The sequence below is a fragment of the Gastrolobium bilobum genome, unplaced genomic scaffold (assembly GCF_033153095.1).
Source record: "Gastrolobium bilobum isolate Gb01-03AN ecotype WA unplaced genomic scaffold, APGP_CSIRO_Gbil_v1 utg14467, whole genome shotgun sequence".
In the NCBI taxonomy this organism is placed as follows: Eukaryota; Viridiplantae; Streptophyta; class Magnoliopsida; order Fabales; family Fabaceae; genus Gastrolobium; species Gastrolobium bilobum.
Window position 1 is genome coordinate 227,873 of NW_026897136.1, and position 25,208 is coordinate 253,080.

General features: G+C 34.5%; 1 protein-coding gene across 1 annotated transcript; it reads right to left on the reverse strand.

Moving 5' to 3' along the window:
* Positions 1-2,581: 2,581 nt before the first annotated feature.
* On the reverse strand, positions 2,582-22,245 carry LOC133304434 (uncharacterized). Its single transcript, XM_061504473.1, has 7 exons — positions 22,094-22,245; positions 11,795-11,883; positions 10,035-10,123; positions 6,033-6,501; positions 4,979-5,071; positions 3,613-4,007; positions 2,582-3,235 (listed from the first exon to the last, which is right to left on the reverse strand). The coding sequence occupies exons 1-7, from the start codon at positions 22,243-22,245 to the stop codon at positions 2,582-2,584; spliced, it is 1,941 nt and encodes a 646-aa protein (XP_061360457.1).
* Between the last annotated feature and the right edge of the window lie 2,963 nt (positions 22,246-25,208).

A 25,208-nucleotide genomic window follows, 5' to 3' on the forward strand; every position in this document is an offset into this window, starting at 1 on the left:
TCTGTGACTCCTATTTAAGGAAGGTTTATAAATGGTCCACAGAATACTTCAAAATTTACCCCATAAAAGGTTCCCAAGCATTTTTTTAGGAGAAGAATACAATACTCCTATCTTCCTCCTGTATTGGACACATCATCCTTCAGAGGAGCATAAGTTGAACATAAGTTTTGATGATTTGAATGATTATGAGCAGCACACAGTTACCACTTTATGTAACATTGTGCGAGAAGTATCTAACTCAGGTTACTTTAGTACTTATACCATTCTAAATGAATATACTGATGATGATATTAGAGTTTTCTTGGGTAAGCATTTTTCCATCATTTCAATTTTGACTATAGTAGACGTTTGTATTTGTGTTTTTATATACCATATGTCTAATGTGCAATCTTATCCTTATGTTTCAGATAGTTCAATGTCTGCCAAACTGAAGAAACTGGAAGCGGTAGCTGCAAGGAGAGCTGCTGAGGAAGCTAGTCCTTGTAGAATTAAGAGACAACCTTCTACAATCTTTCCTGCTGATGCAGAGACCAGCCAAGATGTCTCGCGCCTGAAGTCGCCTGAGCCAATGATGACGACCAATGTTTCATCACCAAACATAAAGAAGTGACGCAATCACCCCGGGGACAAAAGAGAAAGTCCCCAGAAACCAATTTAGTTTTTCAAGAATTAACGTATTTCGGGAGTGGTTGGGGTGTTGATATGAACCTGTTTGCGAAGGGCAGGGGAGTTGGCCCACAGATTGAGGCAATACCAATGGATAAGTGGCTGGGTGCTGTTGGGGGAACTAATTGTCGCCAATCAGCATCTATTGTCTGTACCAGGTAAGCAAGTGTGTCACTTTGGGAAATATGTCGGTACTAAGTATAAAATTGTGCCTTAATGTATGACCTTGATTCTTTTTGTGGCAGGAACGGTATCTTATTAAAAAGAACGTATTGTAGATTTGAAAGGTGAAAAAGCAATCTTGCATGCTGAGTTTGAAGAATCCAAGAAGAAAGTCGAAGATGATCAAGCCAAGATGGAGCAAGAAATAAAAGATTTGAAGGAGAAGAATAAAAGTTTAAAGACAGAGAAAACGAAGCTAGCCAGACAAATCACAGATCTTGAAGCGAATGTGGAGGCCCTGGAGGAAGAAAAGATAACCCTGAATGATGACGTGAAGAAGTACCAAGGTTAATTTGAAAGAGAAGCGGAAGGAACATATATGAATGTGCTGAACCAGGTTCGTCTCTTCAATCCGTCTGCGAAATTGGATAATGTTCATTATCTACATTTTGTCAAAGATGGAAGGTTGATGACATTGAATGATAATAACGAGGAAGAATTGGTGGATTTGGTGAGCGCGATGGATACGGAAACTCCTCCCCAAACAATTGTACCATCAAACCAAGGTGAAGACTGGAAATCCTTGCTTACTTGTGGTTGTGAACACAAGTCTTGGAGCCCCAAGCCAACTACAAGGGTGTAGGGTTCTGACTTGGTGGAGTGGTGAGACTCCTAGGCTTAGATTGTGGTTCAATTCATTGAAGTTGAGGCTGTAAAAACATCTAGGATTTTCTTGAAGTACTAGAGCTATTTTAGTTCAATCTTATGTGTGTTTGAGTGGTTGTAAAACACTATTTTTGGTTTAATAAAATTACTTCACATGTTTCAGTCTGGACGTAGCTATCCCATTGCACTAAGGGATAGCGAACCAGGATAAAGCATCATGTATCTTACTCTCATATTTATCCTTTTGATTTTCTAAATAAAGATTGAAAGTATCATTATTTTCTGCTTTGCAAGGCTGTTTAATAAATTGTGTTCGTCTCATTGTATATTGAGTAATTTTTTTTTTTGTATTAAATTGTAGAATTATGCTATTGTGATAGTCTTCAATTGAAGCATATAACTTAATGAAATCAAGTTTATTTTAGGTTGAGACTTATTGCTATAGCAGTATTCTATTGATACATTTGTGTTGTAGCATTTTAACTATTTTCTAATTTGTTCTATTAGATCAGTGTTGTAGCAGTTCTGCACTTCTGCTTATTAGTCTTGTCTATCTTATAGTGTCAAAAGCATAATATTTCTTAGCTATTGCTATTATATTAGGGTGTTTTTATTGAAGTAATTTTCAAGCTACTTGATCAATAAATTTCTAACCATTGGAAATGAATTATTTAACAATTTAAGTAAGAAAGTAAAGTTGCGCTTATACTCTCTATAAAAAGGTCAGGAATGCAAATTTCATAATTGCATCATTCTAACATTTAGGCAATAGGGATATGAAGTAAATTAATAGCATTGTTATATTTGTATGATTATTAACTAAATTGGATATAGTAAAACAAAGTTGAGGATTGTCGTTTTAGTTATCACGAGTGTGTCTCTTGAACTTATTAGTTCAACTTTCTTTAGGTTAATCAAATTTAAAGATCTACTTTCAAAAATTTTTTGTTTTAAAAAATCAGAACACATATTCACCCTATCTCTAGGTGTTCAGTAAGAATCCATTATAAGAAGCCACTTAAATCAATTGAGGAAAAGATAAATGCGAAATCGCAAAACATGATAGACAATATATGCTTCACCATATTTACAAAAGAATATAAATAGGATTCCACTTAATCCCCATTCTTGACAGTGTTCTCATTGCAACTTGCTCGCAATAGCACAGTGTGAATTGCAGAGCAATATGCACAGTATAATTGTAAATTAAAGGAGACAAGATGAGTGGACTACAATCAAGTGCAGCAATAGCATACAAGACCCATTTGGGGAAGAAGCTGTAGATCAAAACCGCACCAGATACTTCAGAAAAGGTGAGCATGACTCCAACAGAGAAATACAGCATCAAATACGCACAAGCAACTCTTATTAGCTGAGAGGTCACATAACATCGTTTTGGCTTCCAGACTGTAGGGAGTATAACTGAAGTGAAGAGGAACATAGATATTGTGCATAAGCTTAATCCAAGTGCAATTGATAGAGCAAATATAATGTACCATTTGGAGTCCGAAAATATTGGAGTCCGTCCTTCAATATTATTAGTACGAATTGCGAGATCTCCAGTTATACCTAACGTGACAATAAGAGTTGCTACAACTAGGTAATTACTTGCAATTCCCTTCAGTTCTGATATAGCTCTTTCAATTAACTCTTTGTGTTCTCTATAAAATATTTCTTTTGCACTCCAACCATCCTTATTTTTCACGCTTCTCAATGCAGGTGGAACTATCCTCTCCACTTCCTATATATAAGTTAAAAATAATAAAATAAAAGACATTTTGAGAAAATGAAAGAGTAAGATAATTAATTGCATGGTTTAATGTGTGTCATTTAAAAGGACACAAGTCGTGTCTTTTTAGCGACTTACATAAAGTATAACCGGTCATACTTCGTGCAAATCTGAAAAATTGCTCTCTTTTTTTTCACTTTACACGTCAGCGATGTGACTAGAGAGAAAAAAAAAAAACTTTTCATATTTACACAAAGTATAACAGGCTATACTTTGTGTAAATCACCTTAAAAGATATAAGCTTATGTCATTTGAAAGAATACTTCTTTTCCCCTTCATTGTATATCAAAGATGCTAATAATGTAGTGTAGTGTAGGGTAGATGCACACCTTAAACCACATCTCCTCACTGCAAATTAGAACTAGACATACTGATGATCCAAATCTTTCTTCAGCAGACAATTTTCCAGCTAAATGAAGAACATTGTTTCCATCACAATCAACCAGCTGCAGTATAAAATTCTTGTATGCACCCTTACTCATTATTAGTCGGTATACAGATATGTGTCGATATAAAATAGCAATGTGAAGTAAGCTTTGTCCTCTGGAATCCACTTTAATCATCAAATTTGGATTGTACTTTAAAATATATTCTAAAATCACATTGTTTCCTGATTTTGCTGCATCGAACATTGCTTCTGAAGTTCTTAGAGAGTTCAGAAATTCCTCTTTCATAGACAAACAACTTAGAATATCTCGATAACCTGGAACTTCCTTGTAAAAGGCTGGCAGAGTGGATGTAAATAATTAAATTAGCTTGAATTATATAATTATTAATTCATATTTTTATTTTATTTTATTTTACTGAGATACAGTAAAAGTAAATCAAAACAAGACTAAATTAATGATTGCCGGTTTGATTTATGTTTCTAAAAACAAATTTTTTTTTTTTGAAAATGCTTGTTTTGTAAAATGATTTTTTTTAAAATAACTGTTTTTAAGTTTTTAAAACTAAAAAAAGAACAGATTAGAGATGTTCTAAAAAAATATTGGCACTTTTATAAATAAATTCAATTTTTTAATTTTATATTATTTTACGGTGATAATTTTGTAATTATAAAAATTCATTAATCATGTTCTTGTAAATAAATATAATTTATTTATAAATTTAAATCCAATCATATTCAAGCAAGTTTTATTATTTCACTGTTTGAAATTTTCAAAATTTATATTTGAAACAGTTTCTTTTAAAAAAAAAAATCATAATCAAAATCAGTCAGATCCAGGTTTTGATTATTTTATTTTTCGGGAAGGAGTGAAAAATTCTCTGAACACAAATTTTGTAATATTGAAAATGGACAGTAAATATAAATAAATAAATTGAATTCTAAAAGAGATTAATTAAGTGACTATTTGAAAGGTCTTTTTTTAGCTTATTTTTTCATTATAAGTAGAATCTAGGTCAAATAATTTTTTACCAAAGCTCTTATAGTAAAAATAGTTTTTTTTTTTTTATAATGAAAAAAAACCAAAAGTCAAAAGCTGATGAGCTTTTTTTAAGTTGTATTAACTTTTTTAAAAAATGTGCTTTTTTTTAAATAAACAGATTTTAAGTAACTTTTAAGATAAAAAATTAAAATAATGATCAAACAACTTGTAATTTTATTTTTAAAATTCTTTCTTTAATTTTATCATAAAAATAGCTTTTAATTTAAAAAAAAAAATGCCAAATAGGCTATAAGATCAGAGAGCTAACGTATTTGAGCAAGCAGTTGCAAGGGTGTTAGCCCCTCTTCGTTTCCCGTGCTAGCGAGTTGCGGATATCTATCCAACAAATTCCATGCCACAGCTGTGATCACCAACAAATAATTGAAAACAACGAATAAGTCATTACCAATTTACCATAGTTTAAATTTCAAAATAAACAAAAGAAGAAAGAAAACTCGTGCTGAAAAAAAAAAAAAGAAGAAAGAAAATTGAAATTCACTTATAAATAGTTTTAAATACAAAAGTAACATTATGTATTTTTTTAATTTACAAAAATAGAATGCCCCATCCATCTACCAAAAATAAAAAAATAAAGATAGAATTAATATCATTTGGTTTTAATTGAATTGGTTTTATATTTGGAATTCCATTATATTAGAAACTAATAGTAATCAATTAAATCAATTCCAATTTAATAATTTCCAAAAAAGTATTTATAAATCAAATCTGCTCATAAATTTTAGAGTAAATCTTTTTTTGGGTCCCTAATCCCCACTTTAGTCCCTTATAAAAAAAAAATTAGTCATGAAGTCTCTAAGAAATTTAAAGTGGACTCATTTAGTTGAAATCGTAATCCCTCACAAATTCAAAAAGACTCACATTAGTCTCTCTAAAGGACTCAAATGAGTCCACTTTGAATTTCATAGGGATCAGACGATTATTTTTATTTTTTTTGTAAGGAACTAAAGTGAAGATTGTGTTTTTTGTTAGGAACCCAAATGAGACTTTATTCTAAATTTTATGTTCCAAACATACTTATGTTACAGCAAAGCCTTAGAGAACTGTGGAAGAATTTTAAATTATGATTAACATATATTTTTTTTACGTATATACATAAAAGTGTGTGGAGCCTATCTGGTGTCATGTGAAGAGAATAAAAAAAATACAAGAAAATATGGGTCTTACATACTTTATGTGTGTAGGAGATAAAATTATTTCATACAATATAAGAGACATTAAATCTTATATATATATATATATATATATATATATGTGTGTGTGCGCGCGCGCGCGGGAGACCGCGCAAGCTGGGTCCAACTTACTGAAAATGTTGTTTGTAATGGTAAAGAAAAAGAGCATGACTACGTCTTGGAAGGGTAGATGAAAGTGCATGTCTTGCGGAGGCTTTTCAAATAAAAATTTCACCATATGAGAGTGACCAGCAGAAGATGCCAATTGAATTGGTAACATGTCTTTATGGCCTCTAATCCATACCAATGTTGGGTTCTTGTGAAATAGAATTGTAGCAATTTTCACGTTTCCTGAAATAGCAGCCATACAGAAGGCTGTATTCCCATCTGCGTTGCGAATTTCCAAATCATGCAAGCTCATACGTTCCACCAACTTTGCTACAAAAGTGAATTGTTCCATGCTCACTGCAACATGAAGGGCTGTGTCTCCACCACCACTCAAAAGACAACATTCCCAGTTTGGATGTTTTTTTATCATACCTCGTAGCCTCAACCCAATCCCCTGATGTGGCTGCCATATACATATCCCTTTTCCATGTTCCTGCACATCTCATGTAATTATCACATTTCATCCAACGTAATAAATGTTGTGAGAAGTCGGAGTCAATTGCGGGAGGCGAAACAGTAAAATGCAACAGGAAAGAGATGGAGAAGAATACAGACAATTTGTTTAACGAGGGAAAACCTTCTCTATTGTGAAGAAGTAAAAACCCACGGGACACTAGTCCAGAATCAAACTTCCACTATAAGAATAATGGATTACAACAATCAAACTTCCCTAGTCTTTCACTAGAAGTACAATCAAACATCACATACAATGATGATAATATCAAACTTACCTAAAGAAGTCTCACTCAAACTTCTCTCCAGAGAGGTATTCAAATTCTTTTTCATATCTCTAAACATCACCCATTTCAATCCTTATACAAAAGCTTATGTAGATTATCATTCAGAAAAACTTCAATCGTAAGATTTTGTATAAGGATTGAAATGGTTTTTTTTTTTTTGGGAAAAAAAAAAACTTCCATCCCGGTTCCCTAGAAAAGCGTTGTTGAGATTCTGCAAGCTCTGCTTCTTCCACAAGAATGCCTAGTTTATTGCAATCTGTAGATATGTCTTGCAGCGCAAAGATTAACAGTAATGTAATTCATTCAGGCTTCAGCTATCCGAAGTAAAAACACATAGTGTTGGTCATCAAGTCTTTATATAAATCAAAGCATAACTAATTAAGCACATAGTATTTTCATGAAATAGAATGGATTTTATAAGTCACTTAAGGAGCTCAAAGGTATCACGCTATTGCTAATAGAGATGAATGATCGAGTCAAAAAATGATATCACGCTATTTGTCAAGAGATAAAAGATGATGTAGACCTTAACGTACTGCATGATCAGTTTTCTAAAAGAAAAATAAATGATATATCTACCCATTATTTGGTACTCTTTTTAGTACTTTTTATCTTAAAGTGAATTTTATAAAGATTCCATTTTTTGAAATCATTGACGCAACTACAAATAGAAATTATTTTATAAAGATTTAATGCAGGTTAAACTCACTCCCGGGCTTAGCATGTTACCTGTAGTAGAGTCGGACATGACTCTTGTGTAAGGTATACCGATCTCGTGCTATATTCTCTTTATGGGAAAATCTAAAAATTCTTGGTGATGATGATCATCAACTTAATTTTTCATTCAACCTGCTGGGAGTAAAACATGCATATTTATACAAGTAGGGATGAACTTGACATGGACCCCATGTATTTGGAATATTATTAAGTCGGAAGTTTCTTGTTAAGAGCGCATTTGAAAGATTACCCCAATAAATACAACACCACAGAGATACTTAATTGTTATTAATTAAGAAGATTAACTTTTGATTGAGTGCTGATCAAGTAGGGCATATTCTAATAATATAAAGTCACTTTATTTTCGAATAAGAAGCTGGGCAGGGTCAGCAAATTATTCTTTTAATTTGGCTTACAAGGGGAATCTGGCAAGAAACGCTATAGAGAAAATCTACCAAAACAAAAATAAAAAGTATCCGTGATAATTGTATCTACTTTTCTTCTTTGTAGTCTATGAGAGTAGTGGGTAGGTGGTTGATTCCACTCAAATAAGATGCAAAAGAAGTTTCAAAGAAAGACTTCTTATGTTTTCTTGATGTTCTTTCTCTCTCAACAATAATTCGATCTCTTGTTCAGTCACCTGGCCAATGCAATACTATTTCGTCACATTAAGATTCTCTCAAAATTTCCCCTCCTTCAATTTGTGATGAGTTTTCCAGGAAAGACAGGGGGATAGCGACATTGCATTTCATGGAACCCTAATTTTTTTTTTATTTAATTGAATTGGGATTCTGCGTTTACGAATAATTTTTTTTGACATGTTAACTACTGTTATGGACTCATATACGAGGCCCATACATTGATGAACCCAACAAGGAGCGATCCAAAATATTAATCAAATACAAATAAGGAAAGATATCCAATCATAGATATCAATCCTAATACGATAATATATGGGCTTGAGCCATTCACAATAGCACTGGAGGTCCAACACTCAATGACCACATGTAAACTCTATAAATAAGAGATAAAAAAATATAGATACACACACTCTCTCTTACTGTTATGTTGTCACTGTACACACACCCCTTTAGCAAAGCCGTTTATTGTTCTTTCTTGCACAATGATATGCTTGACTCAAGGGTATCTAATCCATAGATACCTTGGAGAGGGCACCTAGATCCAAAAAAAAATCTACTAGCCCATTGGGCTAGACATCTCTGTCTCTAATCTTATACAATACATTATCTTATATAATAGCATGTCAAACGCAAGATAGTATTAAAACTTAATCAAACTCTATACATTCAGGCTTTATGCTATTAGCCCTTATCCTATTCTATACACCAATAAACAACGTAACACTGTACTTCCAACCCTAATAGTATAAGACCTGATAGTATAAGGCCTGATAGTATAAGCCCTGATTAGATTTTAATACTATCCAACGTTTGGCATGACATTGTATAAGATAATGTATTGTATAAAATAATATTATCCAGTGTTTGGTAATGCACTGTATAATACTAGATAGGATAAAAAAAAATATTTTTGACAAAGATACCCTTTAATAATTTTTTTATATAATTCTTCTATATATGTCATATGATATTAATTTAGTATGTCTAAAAAATAAATAAATTTTGTAGAAATAAAAATTAATATTTTAACAAAAAAATTATTATTGGGAGACTGAATCAGGTTGAGGAATTTCATCAAACACACAGTGTGCAGCTTCCATGTCGCCCCTTTAGCATAATCGGAGAAAATGGTGTTCCAAGATAATGAGGTCTTAAGGGGCATTTCACCGAACACGCGGTGAACATGAGAGAAGGAACCAATTTTAGCATAGAAATTGAGGAGGTTGTTCATCAAGCAAACACCCATGCGAAAGCCCTATTTGATGATTCGAGCATGAATAGATCTTACGATGAATGCGTCTCTGGATTTGATTGCAGATTGTAGAAGATAAATGCATAAATTAGAATGGGAGGCAAGTTTTGGGATCTCCGTCAATACAAACACAATGTGTTAAAATGGGGACAATGTTTCCCTCCCAAGCTGGCACTAGCATCAAGGTTTCGTTGTTATTATTGTAACAATTTGAAAAATCAGAATTCAATTTTGTTACAACTTTCTACACTGATGTGATTTGAGAAGAAGAAGAAATGGGGAAAAAGAAGAAATGAGGTTACAGCGGGGTGGGGAAGAAGGGGGGGTTAAGGGTAAAAGGTTATGATGGGAAAGAGAAGAATGGGATGGGATTAGGCTAATACATCAATTCCTTATCAGGTTTAATCCCACCTCTCTAGGCTTGAGTAAGTTATACATCATTTTGATGTATTAGGGGGTCTGCTGTATAAGCTTATACTATACAATGGTTACACCAAACAACTGAAAATTCATTAATGTATAGTATAAGCTTATACTATCAGGCCTTATACATCACACCAAACATGCCCTAAAGAATGGAAATGATTTTTTAAAATAAATAAATAAAATATCTTACCATCTGGTTCCCAACAAAAGCGTTCTCGGATTCTTCAAGCTCTGTTTCCTCGTCAAGATTACCGAGTTTATTGCAATACGTAGATATGTCTTGCAGCACAGAGATTAATAGTAATTTAATTCATTCAGCTATTAGATAAAAAAAAAAAAAACAGAAAACTATTTCTGCAGATAAGTTATCTGCATTTACTCTCAAAACGACGTCGTTTTGAGATTGAAAAATAAAAAAATTATAATTATAAAGTCTATAATAATCCTGAAATAAACTAAAATTACAAAAACACTATGATTTCTACCCAAAATGACGTCGTATTGAGCTTACTGCAGATAACTTATCTGCAGTTACTGCAGAAAAAATAAACCAAAAAAAAAAACGCATAATATGTTGATCATCGAAATTTTACATAAATTAACGCATAACTAACGATGTTATTGTATTTTTTATATAAAAAGTTACATAAATAACAAGCAATTTTTTCCATCGTGTCTTGAATATTTTCATTAAATACCATGGGACTAAATAAATCGTTTTAGGAGCTCAAAACAGGTATCACGCTATTGCCAATTAAGATGAATGATCAAGTCACGGTTGAATATATACCTAGACTATATTAGTCAAGTTTGATAGATCAAATATTTGTCAATAAAAGATGACCTTAAGATCATGAATCTTCTAAACAATTAAAAAAAAATGTTATTAACACAGTATTTGATGCTTTTTTTTAATATGTTTTATTATTAAGTAAGATTTATATAAATTTCACTAGTAAGAATAAGCTCAAATTATTTAACATAGAACTTATATTAAACGGCATGCATCTTGTAAGAAAGGATCAAACATTACTAGTAGATCAATACCACATTCAATATTCTACGTATACTCGACAAAGTATGTGGAAGCAAAGTGTATGCCTAACACACTTCAACAGGATTAATATTTGAAAGAATGATGTCGACCAGAGTTATCTTTCCAACGCAATATAAATTAAGTCAAAAATATATTGTCTTTAGAGTAGTTTATTTTTTTTATGTTATTATTTCTTAGAAAATGACACATTATTTTTAATTTAATTTTTATATTTTTTTTATACAATGATTGACACTATGGTTTAAACCCATGAGATGCAAATTATTCAAACCTCTCACAATCCCGGTTAGATTTAAAAAAAAAAAAATTAAATCTAAATAATTATTTTCTAAAAATAATTATGCATATATTTTTATATTTTATCTGAATAAATTTTACATATGTTTTAATAATTTTAAATATTTTCCTTTTACTTTATATTTTAACATTTGACTTAAATGTTAAAATACCTTCCCAACGCAAGAAATAATTATCAGTTAATAACTTTTAATGGTTGTTGAGTTTTATCAATCCAATTATTGGATTAAATATAGATTAAGTTTAGAAAATATCATACAGATTAAAATTAGTTAATACTTCATCAAACATTTTTATTTTAATCATATGATATATTTTTTAAAATATAAGTAAATATAAATTATAAAATTACGCACAGATTAATGTATAATTTATCTAAAGTTAAAATTCATAATCATCAAAATAATACCACACGATTCAAGAGTTATAATATTTGTAAATTTTGTATTTTAGTAAAACTTATTAAGCAATATAAGTTTCCAAAACTTACTCTTAAAATAGAGTGATTTTTTTCTAAACAAACTTCAATTGCAAAATAATTAAGAAAGGAAGTGTTTTTTGTTTTTTGTTTTTTCAAAAAAAAAAAAAAGGCTTACCATCTGGTTCCCAAGAAAAGCGTTCTCCAAATTCTGCAAGCTCTGCTTCTTCCACAAAAATACCTAGTTTATTGCAATTTGCAGATATGCTGTGAAGCGCAAGGATTTACAGTAATGTAATTCATTAAGTTATTAGAAGCAAAAACGCATAATACGTTGGTCATAAAATTTGTATATAAATTAACGCATAACTAAGCACGTTATCTATAGTATATTCTTTAAATAAATTTACATAAGTAACATAAGCAATGTCATCCATTTGGAATATTTTCATGAAATACCGTGGGATTAAATAAATCACTTAATAAGGAGCTCAAAAATGGTATCACGCTACTGCTAACAAAGATGAATGATCAAGTCAAGATTAGAAGAATATCTAGACTAAATTAATTGGTCAAGTCCCTCCTCGATCTAATATTCATTATTGACTGTATCAAAAAATATATATTCATTATTGAGAGAAGGAGAAAGTTATCAGTGTGAAATAGAAGCAGGAAGGCATGCGCATTTTATCAGTGTGAAATAGACCATGCCTCGGAAAGGTAGATTAAAGTGCTTCTCTTTTCGATTATTTTCAAATAAAAAGTTCACCATATCAGAGTGTCCAGCAGAAGAAATGTATACTAAAGTAAATGTGCATTAGAAGATAACTCGAGTCTTTTCATATCTATCTTCATGAGAAGATAGATTAATGTAAAGGAAAAACTACTCTTATGTTATATGTGATAAATTTCTCTGCTACACACTCTTCGATAACTGTGTCACCTTTTTCTTTTTTTTTCTTTTCTTTTTATTTTTTAGATGGTGGAGCCCACAAATTTATCTCTATGACATGAGATAACTTATCTCCTTTAACATGAGATTAATAAAACCCTTAATGTAAATGTGTAGTAGAAATAATTGCTCAATTATTCACCAAAGGAAATAGAATCAATGATTGCTCAACAGGCAAATAAGATAATTTTAACTTGAATCATTGCAATGTTGTGGACCCACCATCTTATTCATTGTAGGGGTGTTCGCGGTCTGGATTGGATCGGTTTTGGAAGTAAAAATCTGTTGGACGAGTGGCTTCAATACTCAAGAGGGGGGTGAATTGAGTTTTACAAAATCTTTTCGGAAAGTGTCTCCTTTGATATTTTAAAGACTATTTCTTCAATAAATGGTTTAATAAGAAAAAATCTAAGTGTAAGAGCAAGTGTAGTGATCAACAAAGTAAGCAAGCGAATATATAAAGACAATCTAAAATGCAATTTTAATACTTAAATAAAGAGATTAAGGTTAGAGAAATTGCAAACTAAATGTATCCTAGTTCAGTCACCACCACAGTGACCTACGTCCAGACTGGAGTCGCTCGATCAATTCTTTTCACTAACTATCAAGCTTGAGGGTGCTTGACAAACCTCTACAACCTTTCAAGACTTCGGGCTCTTGATGCCTTACAATTTTTCACTCCAAATTTTCTTAGGAATTTGGTGACCTCTCAAGTGTATAGGGTTCACTCCCCTAACTATTCAAGAAATCAAAGGAAGGTGTTTAACAATGGCTAAGTACTCTCAAAGTACAAATAACACAAGTTGAAGAATAATGGTTGTTGACACTCTCACAAGAATAAAGCTCAAAGAGAATTTATGATCAAGAAGACAAGAATAATTGTAACATCCCCGTCTCGAGCCAGTTCAATTAACATACAAATGATATAAACAGAAACAGCGGAAGACTTAACTTACGAAAATATGAGCTAACTTTTTCTTTTTCTAACTTAATTCTTACTCGGCGTAAACAAAAATCGGGCAGAGTTTCCTCTATAAATCGAACAACTGGGGATTTTCCAATCCCACTCAGAAGCATTTCCTGATAAACAGTTTATACAACATATCAATTCAGAAATACCAGGTATCCAAATATAATCAAATACCCATACATGGGCGCATGCATAACATGTCTCCGTGCCACTATATCTAACAGCATGCCATCAAAACGTAAACCTATCTGAATACTACATCATCATATAACGTGCCTGAATACTCAAATGTACATGCATCAAACTGACAGACATGTACAAAACATATACAGGCCATATACAAAATGAAGGATCTAACATCATCATCCACAAAATACTGAAATACTAAATGAAAGCACTATACTCCAAAATAGAAGTAGCCTACAGCTACTCAAAATCCAATCCGTCCAAAATCCTCAGCCACGGGTCGCGTCCTTGACTAGAGAGGTCTCACCGGGGATCTGGGCACTTGAAAATATGGCCCCAACGAGGGGTGAGATTACAAATCTCAATAAGCTCCAGGTTTATAGAGAATTCTCCATACCCCTGGCTCACTCCTGCATGAAAGTCAGATACAGAGTATACGAATACAACATATAACAGATATCATAACAGAACAAAACATATATTCATGTCATAACAGAGGCGTGCGCCGTCATTCCCAAGGGAGGACCCCAAGCGCAAATCAACGCACGTGTTCCCGAGGGAGGACTCCAAAGCGGAACCAGACATATCAGAGGCATACACCTTTAGTCCCGAGGGAGGACCCCAAAGCGGACATCAGGGTACTATACAATCAATGGCCAGAGATTATTACAGAAATCATATTATCGAAGTCATATCAGAATAAAACATATCATGTTATCAAATAGCTCTATATGAATGCATCTATACAAAGCATCAAAACAGTCATACAATCCAACCACAGTTCACTAACTATGGTGGAGCACTCAAGTAAGAAAAGACTCCTTAAACATAGAGCTATGCCATGATCCTTTGCCATGATACTATGCCATGATCCTTTCACAAAGCATACATTTTATCGCTTATTTTCATTTCTTTGCATTTTTGCCAATCCTATGCCAATACACAAGTCTAGACCTCTTTATAACCGTTGGTGTTCTTTAATTTAATCAACTATTCCCTTAGGAATTTTCAACATAAATCATGCTATTTTTCTTCAAAACTCATCATTTTTATACAATTTATTACAACACATTTTATTTAAAATAAAATGTACAAAATATATCCCTAAATACCCTATAGGTCGAATCCTATAAGGGTAATTTCCAAATATCATTCTCTTTTACAATACATTTTCTTCACTTACATTACAACTTGCACACACCTATGCATGTATCCACAAGGTTCAAATTTAAGTTTAGACATCAAGTCCTTTTCAACCCATCAAGGCCGACATGTAGGGGGTATGACCCTTAGTGTTTTCTTTTTAATAGGCATTCTTACTAACTCATCTATTTTCACTCATTTCCAACACATTACAACTTCACAATACTTAATATAATTTTTGCACAATAACCCCTACACCCTCCATGAAGGCCGAATGCTAAAGGGTCCACTCCATGGATTTTTTTCCAATTTTTATTCTTATACAAAAGCTTAGTTAACATGCCTATATCCTAAAACCTCCATAATACTTCATAAAATTTCCAATTTTAGCTACTTTATTTCCACTCAATCATAGTCATAATTTTCAAAACATAAACCTCAAGACTAAAATCATAGGGTTAGAGTTTTGTTACCTCTAATGAACTACCCAAAGCCTAGAGGACATCCACCAAGCAAAACTCCATGAAAAACTCCATTTCTCCCCTTTGATGAATAGTAGCTCGAATTTGGGGGAGAGAATAACTCTTCACACACTCAACAACAGCTCAAATTGATGGGTGGAATGGCTTCGTTGGGTGGTTTACAAGCAATTTCATATGGTGGGTAATTGGATTTGGAGGATTATAGGTGGAGAAATCAAAGAAGAAAGATCAACCCTAACCCCCCCCCTTTTCTTAGGTGCAGATCGGGTTTTTGGAGCAAGGAAGAGAGAGAAACTGATTTGGATTTGTGTCATTTGATTCACTTAAGTTTTTAAACACATGTGACCTTTTACCCGTTTGTTTTTCTATCGCGTATTTTTACTTAAACTGACCCGGAACTAACTTAAAGCTACGAACATATTTTTTTTATTTTTCTAAAGTCATTTACATTAGTTTTTATTTCCTAAGGAACAATACTCATAATTCATAGTGTGGTTTCTGCACCATTTTTGACGAAATGCACTGTGAACCACTAACTGTACTTTATTTATTTATGAACTTAAGACTTATACACTTGTCATTTTCTTGGGCCTATATTGACTTGCTTGGCATATATTGGACTTTCTTATTCTTATTTCATCAATTATTTGTTTCTGGACTCTACCGGTTGCTTAAACAGCAGTACTAAATACCTGGTAAAAACACTATTCACAAGATTTTCACGGAAAGTGCCAAACTATAAAATTTTTCGTTTTGAACTCATATATGGAGTCAGAATTGTCAAATTATGTCTCTAAAATCATTTTGCTTAATTAAGCTCCACCGGTTAATTCACAAGACTGCGAATTCTCCGACAGAACGCACTATTCATAACCTAGTCATGATTACAGTCCAAATACTCGAAATCGCTCACTGAATCTAATTATGGCATTTAAATCCTTAAATTAAATCTCTAACTAAGATTTACCAATTAGGGTCATTATAATAATGCAAATAGAATGAGAATTAATGAGTAATAATGATCAAGAAGTGTGTCTCATCAAGGGGAACAATATTCTCTATTTATAGAGGGCCCCTATGGCCTTTTTTACACTCATTTTCGCAAACTAGCCATTTTATAGCCGTTATTTTGTCTTCTGCCCAGTAGGTAATCGATTACCATTGGAGGGTAATCGATTACCATGAAGGATAATCGATTACCATTGTTTGGTAATCGATTACCAACCTGATGAAAGGTTGGATTTCACCCTAAAATGGTTTTCTCTTGATTCAAATCAGTTTCAAATATTGTTTAAACATTTTATAAACATTGAAAACTATATTTTCATGCTAGGGATGTATTTGAATGTTAAACGATGATTTAATGCATGTATTTGAAAAATACTTTGAGCTTCGTTCACGTAAGGAATTAATTACCCATTCAAATAATCCTAAGTCCTATACTATGTTACTTGGAGGTTGCTTGGACTTAGAGACTTCTCTTGAAGCTTGAGTCTTGATCTTGTTTAGACTTCTTTTTGATGGTTGCACCTTGAAGCTTTCTTTCCATGCTTGTTTGTTATCTTCAAAATAGTTGAACCTTTATATTCTTTATGTAGAGTGCATTGGTTCCACAAAATCATCCGATCCAATCCATTCGGTTTGGATTTTTTTCAAATCCGATCCGATCCAATCCAATTTTTTTCGGTTTGGATTGGATCGGTTTTTGATTTTTTGAAAATCCTAAAATTTGTTTCATGATTATTATGCAAATAACATCTTTTGTATATATTGGCTTTGTAAAAAAAATTTAAATACAAAAACATCATTAAACGATAATATAGTTTTTTTTGGGGGCAATGAGATATGCAGCTCTACACAGATGAAATTTTGTTAATGAGATGTGACTAGGTTTTTTCTTGGGTTTAGTTGATGAGTTAACGGGTCTTGGGTTTAGAAAATTTTAGGCTATGATTGGGGAAATGCCCAAGTAGGTAGAGGAAAATTAATATATTGGATCGGTTTGGATTGGATCGATTTTCATCAACTAATCCGAAATCTGATCCAATCCAATTAAAATTTGCGGTTTTTTTTTGTTTTTGATTTTTCGGTTTTCGATTTTTCGGTTATCGGTTTTTTGGTTCGGTCACCGCGGTTTGAATTGGTTTGGATCAGTTGATGAACACCCCTAATTCATTGACATACGCTTATAACTCACCATCGTATTCATTGGCATACACTTATAATTGCTGAACAGGACGACAAAAACAAAACAACAAAAATAGGGTTTATCGTTTCTCAAGTCATTTGAGATAATCTTATTTTCGGTTATCTTAAAACTATGTCTTTTTAGATGTTAAGAGAATTAATAAAGGGTATTTTGGAGTATTAGGAGAATTAATGAAGGGTGTTTTGGTATTTTTATTTGTTTATTTATAGAAATTTTACCAAAACACCCTTCATGAATTCTCCTAACACCCAAAACGACGTATCACACACACACACACACACACACACACACACACACACACACACACACACATATATATATATATTCAATTTTTCAAAAGAATTATTTTACATGATACTTTTAATAAAGAAATTAAAAAGGAACCCACTTAATCCTCATTCTCGACAATATTCTTATTGCAACTTCCTCGCAAAAGGCTAGCATTGAGTGTTTAGTAAAATGCAAAGAATGATTGTAAATGAGACAAGACAAGATCACTCTAATACTATAATTGTTGGGAACTCGGCTCCCTCAACTCGGCATGGAAGCATTGTGAAAGTCAAACGTTGAGCTTGTAGCTCAGCAATTAGAGCTCGGCCTGAATAATCACCTATGCACAACAAAAACAAAAATGCAGGAGAGAGAAACAGAGAAACACAACAATCTTTTAACATGGAAAACCTACTCCAATGAAGAAGTAAAACCTGTGGGACACTAGTCCAGAATCAAACATCCACTATATGAATAATGGGTTATAAGAAATCAAATTTCACCAATAATAGTGGTACACTCAAACCTCACCTACAATGATGGTATTCACTCAAACTTTTCTAAGGAGATCTAACACTCAAGCTTCTCCCTAGAGGTGCTATCTAAATTTTCTCAAAGTGTCTCTCAAGCCAATATTGCCTTTAACCTTTTTCTAATGCTTATATAGGGAAGGAAGAAGGCTTAAGGTTTAGAATTTCTTAAACCCTTTAATAGGCTTTGGGCTTAGCATTTAGGAGGGATAACCCAACAAATCTCCTCATTCTGACTTCAATGCGTTGACTTCAGTAACAGCCCGACACCTTCATAGTAGTCTTCAAATTTTCTTACTGGTACCGACTTCATCATCATGTCGAACAAATTGAGGTCGGTGTGCACTTTGACGAGTTCGGGCTATCCATCTTCCACCATATTCTGGATCCAATGATACCTCACACTAATGTGTTTAGTGAGGGAATGATAGGTTGAATTCTTCGCAAGATGAATTGCACTTTGATTATCACACTTCAACTCGAATTTGTCTTGATCAAGGCCGAGTTTAGAGAGAAACTTCTTCATCCACATCATTTCTTTGCTTGCCTCAGTCGCGGCTATGTACTCGGCCTCAGTTGTCGAAAGTGCCATACACTTCTATAGTCTTGATTGCCAAGAAATAGCTCATCCTGCAAATGTCATTAAATATCCTGTCGTCAACTTTTTTAAGTCAAAATGTCCCCCTAAATCAGCATCTGTATAGCCTTGCAATTCGACTTTACCTCTCCAAAGCAAAGGCATAAACTCGTCGTTCTTCAGAGTTACTTGAAAATCCACTTCACTGCTTCCCAGTGTTCTTTGTCGGGGTTCGACATATACCAGCTCACTGTTCCAACAGTATACGCCAAGTCGAGTCTCATACAAACCATTGCATACATCAAACTTCTGATGACGGATTGGTATAGGAACTTCAACATCTCATCTTTGTATTTATCAGATCTCTAACATTGCTTATAGTTCAGCTTAATATGATCGGCTAAGGGGTTGCTCATTATTTTGGCTTTATCCATAATGAATCTTTTCAAGATCTCCTCAATGTATTTTTCTTGACTCAGCCACAGTAGCTTTTTTTGTCCAACTCGAATTATCTTGATTTCGAGAATCTGCTTTGTAGAGCTAAGGTCCTTCATCGTGTAGGACAGGCTTAACGCCTTCTTCAGGGAACTATTCTCGATTTGTCTTGCCCTACAATCAGCATGTCGTCAACATATAAAAGTAAGATCAAAAAATCTTCAGCCTCATACCTTTTGGCAAATACGCAGTGGTCGGCCTCCGTCTTCACAAACTTATGCTCAGTCATGAAGGACTCTATTTCTTATACCACTGTCGAGGTTCTTGCTTTAAGCCATCGGCATACCAAATCTTCTTGTCTTAGAGCTCGGAATCCTTCAGGTTACTTCATATAAATGTCTTCTTCAAGGTCTCCATGAAGGAATGTCGTCTTCACATCCATTTACTCTACTTCGAGCTCCATTGAAGCTGCCATGACAAACACGGTTCGGACTGAAGTAATCTTCACAATAGGAGAGAAAATCTCCTCAAAATTAACTTCTTTCTTTTGATTTCATCCTTGCACCATAATCTTGGCTTTGTATCTCGAATTCTGGCCATTTTCTTCATGTTTAATTTTGTAAACCCACTTATTCTTCAGAGCTCATCTTCCTTGAGGAAACCCGAACAGTTTATAAGTCTGATGCTTGTGTAGAGACTTCATCTTGTCCTGCATTTCTTTCTCCTATTCTTCCTTTTTTAAGCTCGTCATAGTCTCATCATAACTATGAGGTTCACCTTTTCAGCAACCACAATGTATTCATTAGGTGGGTACCTAGTAGAAGGTCGTCTCACTCTAGTAGAGTGTCTAGGCTATTCATCAGGCTGAGGATCTGGGTCATCATTCTCATCATCTCGGATCTCATTATCCCAGACCTCCGCATCTCGTTCCTCAGGTCCTCGATCTTCTATGCCTTGGTCATTCTCATTTTCTTTATTCTCTTAATTTTCTCCCACTGCTTTAGCTCGGACAGGAGGGTCGGGTTCTTCTCTTTGGACAACAACCCGGACTTTGGGCTCTGAGATGTCGTGAATAGTCTCATTCTCATGAAAGATCACATTTCGGCTTCATACTACCTTCATGTTGATTGGATCCTAAAGTCGGAACACGAACTCACTTCTCGACAAACCGAGGTAAATGCATTATTTTGTCTTTGCATCGAGCTTCGCCCTCTCATCTTTAGGGATATGCATGAAATCTCGGCATCCAATACCCTTAGGTGATCATAGACCGCTTTCCATCCTGTCCAAACTTCTTCAGGAATTTCTCCTTCAAATGGTTGTGATGGTGACATGTTGATCAAGTCAAATAGCAGTTCTGATGACTTCTCCCCAAAATGATTTCGGTAATCTGGCATTGGATAACATACTTCAGATCATCCCTTCAATAGTCTGGTTCATCCTTTTAGCAACTCCATTTAGCTTAGGAGTCTTGGGGGTGTCTTCTCAAGTCAGATCCTGGTCGCTCTACAGTAAGCATTAAACGGGTTGTAATACTCACCATCGTTGTCAGATCAAACCACCTTTAATTTCTTGCCAATCTCCCTTTCCACCATTGTGTGGAATTCTTTGTAGGATTGGAGTACCTGGTCTTTAGACTTCAACAATTATACCCATAATTTGCAAGAATGATCATCAATAAATGAAACAATATATTGAGTTCCACTAAGTGATCTCTCTGACATGGAGCAGACATCGATATGGACAAGGTCAAGTATATACCTGCATTGACTGAGTTGATCTGGTCTCACGAAATAAATCTGGTGTTGTTTTCCAGCTAGGAAGTGTGTGCAACTCTCCAGTATTTGGCTTTTCAACTCGGTCAATGTTTCTTTCTCGTTCAAAATTTGGAGCCCTTTCTCACTCTTGTGGCTAAGGCGCTTATGCCACAACTCCATGTTAGGTGCATCTCAGACAGAGTTAGCTTTGTCAACATTTATCTTTCCTTGCATCACTTACAAGGAGCCTTCCTTTTTACCTTGAGCCACTACCAAGTTTTCCTTGGCTAATTTTCATCTACATCCTTCAAAGTAATTCACTAACCCGACATCATCAAGCTTGCCTACCGAGATTAGGTTCAGTCGCATATCAGGAACATGCCTTACATCCTTCAGCACAAGTTGGCACCCCACTCTGTGGTCAAGGTCACATCACCGACACCAACAGTCTTGCTGGTCACCTGATTTCCCATCATCATGACTCCAAAATCGCCACTCTTGTAAGAGGTGAAAAAATCTTTGCGTGGAGTGACGTGAAATGAGGAACCAGAGTCAATAATCTAGGTGCAGTCTTCATATGCAATATTCAAAAAATTATCTTGAGCTAGGAGAAATACATCGACATCCGATTTGACAGCCACCATAGTGGTGCTCTTGTCTTCTTCCTTCTTTGGCACAATTTGATCCTGCTTCACAGTGTCGTTCTACTAATTTTTTTGTGGAGTCCTGCAACCAGTCTTCTTGTAACCAGGCTTCCTAAAATAGAAGCACTTCAATTCATATCTCGCCTTATCCTGGCTTGTAACTGGGTTTCTCATAATAAAAGCACTTCAATTTATATCTCAACCTCTAGACATATCTCATCTGTCACGACCCCGGCTCTTACTACGACCCCGAAAGTCAGACTTTCCTCTATTCTCAGCAACATTTGCCTTAGTTGTGCTAGTTACACCTCGTTCCTTTCACCTGGACTCTTCATTCAGGAGGCTGTCTGCCACGACATCCATCTTCAATTTTTCATCAGGAGTCGAGTTACTTAAAGTAACTAGTAGAGTATTCTTGCTTTCTGGCAGCGAGCTCAACAATAACAAATCTTGCATCTCATCATCTATCTCCATCTCGACTTTAGACGCTGATTCATAATACCTTTGTAGGTGTTGAGGTGCTTAATCATACTCATATCGTCATTGTATTCTAGCTTCACAAGTCGGCGAACCAAATGTGCTTTGTTCTTGGGAGTCTTCTTCTGAATCATGGACTCTATCTTCATCCACAACTTGTATGCATTTGTGAACTCGGACATATGCTCAAAAATGCTTTTGTCGATATATTTCATGATCGTGGCTACCGCTTTTCGCCTCAGGATCTCTCATTCCTTCTCAGTTTTTCCTTTAAACCTTTCTTTAAGGACGATGGGCTCATATAAGTCTTTGCAGTAAAGATGGTCTTCCATCATAGGTCTCTAGAATGTAAAGTTGTTCGTAGTCAGCTTAAACATGTCACCATCATGTGAAATTCCACGATTCTCCATCTTGTTTCCTTCATAACCCATCGAACTCGGGCTCTAATATCATTGTTGGAAACTCGGTTCCCTCAACTCGGCATGGAAGCATTGCGGAAGTCAAACATTGAGCTTGAAGCTTGGCAATCAAATCTCGGCCTGAATCACTAGGTCAACCTATGCATAGTAGAAAAAAAATGCAGAATGAGAGACAAATAAAGAAACACAACAATATTTTAACATGGGAAACCTTCTCCTATGAAAAAGTAAAACCCATTGGACAGTAGTCCAGAATCAAACGTCCACTATGTGAATAATGAGTTACAAGAAATCAAACTTCAGCAATAATGATGGTATACTCAAACCTCATCTACAATGGTGGTATTCACTTAAACTTCCCTAAGGAGGTCTAATACTTAAGCTTCTCTGTAGAGGTGCTCTTTAAATTTTCTCAAAGTCTCTCTTAAGCGAACCTTGCCTCCAACCCTTTTCTAATGCTTATATAAGGAAGGAAGAAGGTTTAAGGTTTAGGGTTTCTTAAACCCTTCAATGGGCTTTGGGCTTAGCATTGAGGAGGAGTAGCCCAACAATAATAACCCTAACCTGTGATGACATGACAAATCCGGATCTATGACGAGAAATCTGAAGGCTTCCATGCAAACAAGTTTGCGTTCTTTCTTAGTAATTCTCTTAACTTGCCAGCTACTTATACCTCTAACTTAGAACCCACTTTAGTAACCTGCTTGGGCAATAATCCAAGTTAAAACTCAACCATTGTCCCAATGGGTTCCAACCTTTCTCCTTTGCTTTCAACTCAGCAATCAAGCCCTACTAACATCAATTGAGATTCCTTACTTTCTTTCATTTCTATTTATCTTCCTTCTTCCTCATCTACTTTGATTTCTTTCGGCTTTCCTTCTTTCTCTACCTTGTTACCTTTTTTACTTTCTTGAGGAATCATCAAACTCATGTTATAACAACTTCGAGCTACGACTTGATCTACTTTCACTGTAGCTGTATTTCCATCCTTTGCCACAAACTTCATGGCTAACTGATCTATAGACAAAAATATCTTAAATTTTTTCATGAACGGCTTGCCCAAATTAACATTATAAGCAGACACAATATCCACTACTTCCAATGACAAGGTCACCGTCTTATGAGTAGGTGCCTTTCCTAATGTCCATCTCAAAGAAATATACCCCAATGGCTTAATCTTGTCCCCGGTAAATGCCAACAAATTTGCTCCACAAGGCTCCAACTGATCATGATCTAAATCCAATCGTCTAAATGCATCCCAAAAAATAATATCCATAGAACTTCCTGGATCCACTAATTATATCCTTAGAATAATCCTTTATCTCAGATTCCCTGATTAGGGTTAGTCAGATACTTGTTACTGCCTCAGCAGTACAAACTATTAGGTCAAAACTCACTTTCTCATAATACCCACAATATGGGTGTCAATCTTTACGGAATTGAATTCTAAACTCATCTATGATACTGATATTAATAGAGTAACTCTTTAACTCAGATTCACCTAGTTAGGGTTATTCTACTATCTATTGTTGCATCAGCAGTCAAAATTAACAGGCAGAAATCCACCTATTTAAAATACCAACAATATGGATATCAAAATTCATATAATCTCTTCCTTATCTCATCAATGACCTTTAGGTCCTCATAATAAACCTCTAATTTTGAATTATCCAAATTAGGGTTATTATAGCGTGCATAATGATAGCGACTAAACTCCGGCTGATTCTCTTAGCAAGCATCTGGATGCCCGTAAAAGTCATATCTATCCCCTTCCTGCTGAGCTTGATGATACTCATAATCCCTTCTTTCTTGATAATGCTCGGTCCTATCTGACTCGCGAGTGTATTCAACATATACTCGTTCTTGATTTCTCCGGGTAACTTCTCGACCTCTACTTCTGTTATATGGCCTTCTTGGTTGACTCCTTGACTCCCCCGAATGATGATGATTGTTTTCTTGATGTAAACCCTCTGGCCTCTGAGGATGAGACAGAGGAATGTAACTAGGAGCAGGAGATCGCGAACCTTTTCTCAGATTTTCCTCCTTATGCTTATTGTGATGTCTTCTGCTAACTGAATCAATGCATGTCCAATAGTATTTAAAGAACGACTCCTAGCACTAGATCAGAAAGAGTTTTCCTCATCCTCTTCCAAGAGAAAACCATTTTCAATTCTTCTTTCTTGATCGTTATTACTAGCTATTAACAATGGTGGGAATAAACTTTACAGTTCACACAGACGACGCTAAATGTTCGGTATAAACATTATAGGTTAGGTTGGTTTGATAGTGATTATGAGTGATTTGAACTTAATCCATTCATCTTAATCTTCCTCTTTATATATGTTATATTAACGGTTATTATTAGTGGATAGGGGGCAATTATCAACTTAGCAGTTATAACGATCGTGGTTTGTCATTGTATAAGTGGAGAGAAACATGGATTATGGCCACAATCTGGGCTTCCGGGTATACTAGCTCAGGATCCAGCGGGTTATCTTATCCGAGTATTAACACATGGGCTTCTCAGTTATGCATAAGTAG

Coding starts and splice junctions, on each gene's coding strand:
- LOC133304434 (XM_061504473.1), bottom strand. CDS start 22,245: ATGGAGATAGATGATGAGATGCAAGATTTGTTATTGTTGAGCTCGCTG. Junction 11,884..22,093: donor CTCCTGAATGAAGAGTCCAG/GTGAAAGGAACG, acceptor TGCGCTTCACAG/CATATCTGCAAATTGCAATA. Junction 6,502..10,034: donor CTTTTGTTGGGAACCAGATG/GTAAGATATTTT, acceptor TGAGATGTGCAG/GAACATGGAAAAGGGATATG.